General features: G+C 46.1%; 1 protein-coding gene across 1 annotated transcript in view; it reads left to right on the top strand.

Annotated features, from left to right (window-relative positions):
- Positions 1-2,710: 2,710 nt before the first annotated feature.
- Positions 2,711-6,047, top strand: part of daam2 (dishevelled associated activator of morphogenesis 2) — a gene marked incomplete at its 5' end in the record, with an annotated part of 114,874 nt that continues 111,537 nt past the window's right edge. The window contains one exon of the mRNA XM_084181761.1: positions 2,711-2,878. Coding sequence (XP_084037887.1) covers positions 2,711-2,878 — 168 coding nt within the window. The remainder of the gene's footprint in view (positions 2,879-6,047) is intronic.

Here is a 6,047-nt window from a genome sequence, read left to right as displayed (position 1 = left end):
TCAGTGCAGTACTGTACAGTAGAATATAGTTCAGTACACAGTAGAGCACACTAGATTTGAGTACACTATAATGTATTGTACTGTACTGAACTATACTGTACTGAACTACACTCTACTTTACTGTACTGTACTGAACTATACTGAACTCTACTGTGCTGTGCTGTGCTGTACTGTACTATAGACGTCTATGATTGGTTCAGATTTGGTCGGGTCCGGACTAACCAGATTTGGTCTTGTTTGGGGGCAGTGCTCATTAAAATAATAGCCAGTGTGCAGAATAATACCGAAATATGCAATGGAGGATATTGCATATTTCTATCTTTGTGTACCTATTTAGGATACATCACCATGAAGATAATTACATTCATATCCATAATTATACATTTCTGTATAGTACAGATCAGGGACCCATAATGAAATTCCGTTACCGCAATTCCGTTACCGGGTGTAAATCCCCTTCACACAATAACCTAAATATGTTTTTCTAAGTCAATGTGTCATGTCATAGCTGACACCCCGTTCTTTCTGCAGACATCGTTGAATGCTAATTCGGAGCAGATATATGGACACAAAATAACAAAATTCTATTACCAAACTTTGCACCGCACAGTTCTTTCAGTAAATGTGTTTTTGTAACATGTTCAGTGTAATTGGTTAAAAGTCGTCCTTGTTCGTAGAGTTGTATGGTTTGTTAAACGTTCAAATCAATGGTCTTTGTTTGGCATACATTTTAAGTGAAAAAACAGACTCTCAGCGCAATTCCGTTACTGTGGAATTGCCCTTATCTGACCGCAACGCTGACGTAAATGCCGTAGTAAAATTAAGACAACGTTAGCCCCACGCTACTACCAGGTGGTCTCCATGGGGACAGTGATAGCATTGGAATGTCACACCTCCCCTGCGAATGTTTGGGTCTGTTTGCCTGTTTGTCAGTTTTTTTGTCTGTTTGTGTCGGTACCCGTGTGTGTGTGTGTGTGTGTGCCCGAGTGTTTGTGCCTGTACAAACACACACACACCTACATACACAAACACACAGATGCAATGTCAAACTCGCACATACTGTATAAAGTATAACCAGTACTGGCTTGCAAACCTACAAAGACAGATTGAGCACAGCCACACATACATACAAATAATTGTTTTACTTAGGAGGGTCAGAGCAAGTCTGTTATTTCTCCTTGACAAACTACATTCTGTTGATTACCATATTATTTGTATGGACTCTATGGAAAACATTGATTCTTCCTGAGTGCCTGACCACACATATAATGTGCTTCTGAAGTCCATGTTTCAGTCACAATTGTAATGTTTCTTAATTTACTTATAAAGAGAGAGCAGGTGTAGGAGGTGGAAAAACAAATGAGAGAAAGAATGAGAGAAACCAAGTGTTATTTTTTTGTAGCGTTTTTCCCCCTCAGTCTCTGTTGAGAAAGGAGCATATTCATAAAGAATTTACAGTGCGTTGGCTACCATCTATTTTTAGAGATTGCAGTGGAAACTCACTCCTACGTTCAGGAAACGCTTAGGGAACCTGCAAGAGAGATGCTTGAGATTTGGGCTCTGGTCAAATGTAACGCACTGTATAGGGAACAGTGTGCCAGTGTTATGTCTTATAAATGCTTATGGATTATTATGCTTTGTGAATGATTATAAATACATCTGCACGTGCATGTGCGTCTGTGCAACACCGGGATGAGAGTAAGCATTCATACGCCGCAGACCACCCATATCCTTTTCTAATCTCTGCAGCTCGGAAATCCTCCTGTCATCTAGTCTCATTGAAAAATCTGCCCTTATTGTAGACCGTGTCATTCAGAGTATAACCAGCCCATTGCTGCGCAAACCCCCCCCCCCCCCCCCCCCATCCCCATCTTCTTTGTGCTGCTCGAGTGAAGCGAGCGTGGTACAGCCATCTTTTAGTGCCACTGCCTGCGCCCTCGCCCCACAGAGACAGTGGCCTCGTTGTAGGTGGTCGAAGAGGGCCAAATTAGGGCCCATGCGAATGCACAGAGAGGAGATGGGTGCCAGTCCCTGCAGACCGCATCTCAGCCCGCTGTGACCCCTCCCTTTCCTTATACCCCCTGCGTGAGATGGAGGAAGAGAGGGAGGGATGAAGAGTATGGCCCCTTGAGTGGACATGGGTGAGGGGTTCAGTGTGGTTTTATAGAAAGAAACACATCTTCATTCTTGGCTCAGAGTGAGAGGGTTTTCTGGAAGGGAAGCCTTCTTCACTTTTTACTAGCCCTTCATTCACGGGTTTATGGTAACCTAACCTGCTTACCTAGGAATATTGTTAGGGGAAGATCTGGCAAACCTTGTGTCCCATTTTATACCAGTACACCAAATTGGAAGGAAAATATAAAAGGCGAGTCAGGGAAGAGGATATGGCTATCAACATGACTGCAGATGATGCTGTAATATTGAATCACAGTATCCATATTATTATACCTGTTGTTTTTTTCACTCCGTAGGAGGTTCTGTGATTGTACAGCACTATATCTTTGCGCATGTCAGGCTGTGAAGTTCTCAACAACGTTGCAACACTCAATGTTGCTGTGACAAGCCACCCTCTTGGGTTGCTTTGCCCTAATTCTAGCCTTACCTCTCTTTCTCTCTTGTCTTTCAGATCATGCCCCCTAGATAGCAGCCTCACCACCCCTTTACTCCCCCCCCCTTACCCTCCTCGTCCCCTACTCTCCGGTGGTCCACGATGCCCCCAAGGAAGCGGACGCGCCCCGCCCTGGGGTTCCTGTGCTGCTTCGGCAGCAGCGAGCCCCCGGAGATCAACCTGAAGGACAGCGTGCCACTGCAGTTGCTGGAGTTCAGTGCACCCATGCCCCCGGCCGAGGAACTGCACGCACGTTTCTCTGAACTGGTGGTGAGTTGGGGAGAAAAACATATTTCCATCACCTACTACAGCAGGGCTGCCCAACCCTCTTCCTGGAGTCCAACCCTAACCTAACATACCTGATTCAGCTAGTTAAAGGTTGTGTTTCCCTGCTCAGACGTTGCTGACGCATGCCAGATCTTACAACGCCTGGATAGGTATTTTATGTACAGTGGAGGTTGGTGGGAGGAGCTATAGGAGGACGGGCTCATTGTAATGCCTGGAATAGAATCAATTGAACGGTATCAAACACATTTGACTCCGTTCCAGTAATTCCATTCCAGCTATTACACAGAGCCCCTCCTCCTATAGCTCCTCCCAACAGCTTCCACTGTTTAGGTATCAACTAACCACATCATATATCATAGTAGTCTGGTGCTCTACTGCACAGTCGATGACATGGCACGCAACCATTGGTTGATGCATGCAACATCTAAGCAGAGGAATGCGACCAAGGTCTTGGTAAGCAGCTAATAAGTAGAATCAGGTGTGCAAAAAATGTGGGTTGGCCCTGAGAACCTAGATCTCCAGGAAGAGGGTTGGGCAAGCCTATACTACAGTATATACACCAGTGGAGACTGATGGAGAAGGAAATCAGATGATGGGAGAAATCGGTGGATGCGTGCAAACTTTCCTACCATTCCAGCCATTACAATGAGGCCATCCTGCGATTTAAATAGACACCAGCCTCCCTTACATAGTCACACTGAAATGCTATGGTAAAAAGAGAGCATACAGGACTCCCGAGTGGCACAGCGGTCTAAGGCACTGCATCGCAGTGCTTGAGGCGTCACTACAGACCTGGGTTCGATCCCAGGCTGTGTCACAACTGGCCGTGACCTGGAGTCCCATAGGGCGGCGTACAATTGGCCCAGTGTCGTCCGGGTTAGGGGATGTTTTTTTCCGGGGGGGCTTTATTTGTGGAGGCCGGGCGCCTGCAGGCTGACTTCGGTCGTCAGTTGAACGGTGAATTGGTGCGGCTGGCTTCCGTGTGTTAAGAAGCGTGGTTTGGCGGGTCATGTTTCGGAGGACGCATGACTCGACCTTCGCCTCTCCCGAGCCCATTGGGGAGTTGCAGCGATGAGACAAGATCGTAATTGGATCCCACCCACTGGGGAGCCAGGCGCAGCCAATCAGAATGAGATTTACCCACAAAAGGGCTTTATTACAGACAGAAATACTCCTCAGTTTCATCAGCTGTCTGGGTGGCTGGTCTCAGGCAATCCCGCAGGTGAAGAAGCCGGATGTGGAGGACCTGGGCTGGTGTGGTTACACGTGGTCTGCGGTTGTGAGGCCGGTTGGACGTACTGCCAAATTCTCTAAAACACTGTTGGAGGTGGCTTATGGTAGAGAAATTAACATTCAATTCTCTGGCAACAGCTCTGGTGGACATTCCTGCATTCAGCATGCCAATTGTAATCTCCCTCAAAACTTGAGACATCTGTGGCATTGTGTTGTGTGACAAAACTGCACATTTTAGAGTGGCCTTTTATTGTCCCCAGCACAATGTGCACCTGTGTAATGATCATGCTGTTTAATCAGCTTCTTGATATGCCACACCTGTCAGGTGTTTTACTAGTTCTGGTTAATTTGGACGTCTTTTCATCTGAACATCTGGCTGTAGGACCTTACACCAAAACTGAGCTCCGTCATGTTGAGCTGAAGCTTTGCACAACACAGTAGAGAGAAAGTAGTGGGGGAAAATTTTAGGAAAAACACAACTGAGTGTGTTTCCATGTCACCGGGAGTGAGGGATTATTATGATGAAATGCAGCTCCTTTTTTCACAAAGAGAAATAAGCTTCGGTGAAGTCTGGAGTAGGAGTGACATATCTGGGCCAAACAGTGGAGCAAACCATCTCTGTATGTTTTTGTGGGGGCCTGGCACTCCCCAAATGGTGTCTCCCAGAGAAGTCACTATATACAGTGGGGAAAAAAGTATTTAGTCAGCCACCAATTGTGCAAGTTCTCCCACTTAAAAAGATGAGAGAGGCCTGTAATTTTCATCATAGGTACACGTCAACTATGACAGACAAAATGAGATTTTTTCAATAACAAAAGTTTCTCAATACTTTGTTATATACCCTTTGTTGGCAATGACACAGGTCAAACGTTTTCTGTAAGTCTTCACAAGGTTTTCACACACTGTTGCTGGTATTTTGGCCCATTCCTCCATGTAGATCTCCTCTAGAGCAGTGATGTTTTGGGGCTGTCGCTGGGCAACACAGACTTTCAACTCCCTCCAAAGATTTTCTATGGGGTTGAGATCTGGAGACTGGCTAGGCCACTCCAGGACCTTGAAATGCTTCTTACGAAGCCACTCCTTCGTTGCCCGGGCGGTGTGTTTGGGATCATTGTCATGCTGAAAGACCCAGCCACGTTTCATCTTCAATGCCCTTGCTGATGGAAGGAGATTTTCACTCAAAATCTCACGATACATGGCCCCATTCATTCTTTCCTTTACACGGATCAGTCGTCCTGGTCCCTTTGCAGAAAAACAGCCCCAAAGCATGATGTTTCCACCCCCATGCTTCACAGTAGGTATGGTGTTCTTTGGATGCAACTCAGCATTCTTTGTCCTCCAAACACGACGAGTTGAGTTTTTACCAAAAAGTTCTATTTTGGTTTCATCTGACCATATGACATTCTCCCAATCCTCTTCTGGATCATCCAAATGCACTCTAGCAAACTTCAGACGGGCCTGGACATGTACTGGCTTAAGCAGGGGGACACGTCTGGCACTGCAGGATTTGAGTCCCTGGCGGCGTAGTGTGTTACTGATGGTAGGCTTTGTTACTTTGGTCCCAGCTCTCTGCAGGTCATTCACTAGGTCCCCCCGTGTGGTTCTGGGATTTTTGCTCACCGTTCTTGTGATCATTTTGACCCCACAGGGTGAGATCTTGCGTGGAGCCCCAGATCGAGGGAGATTATCAGTGGTCTTGTATGTCTTCCATTTCCTAATAATTGCTCCCACAATTGATTTCTTCAAACCAAGCTGCTTACCTATTGCAGATTCAGTCTTCCCAGCCTGGTGCAGGTCTACAATTTTGTTTCTGGTGTCTTTTGACAGCTCTTTGGTCTTGGCCATAGTGGAGTTTGGAGTGTGACTGTTTGAGGTTGTGTACAGGTGTCTTTTATACTGATAACAAGTTCAAACAGGT

Source organism: Coregonus lavaretus (assembly GCF_964263955.1).
Source record: "Coregonus lavaretus genome assembly, chromosome: 18".
NCBI classification, from domain to species: domain Eukaryota; kingdom Metazoa; phylum Chordata; class Actinopteri; order Salmoniformes; family Salmonidae; genus Coregonus; species Coregonus lavaretus.
This window is presented reverse-complemented; position numbering and strand designations above follow the sequence as displayed.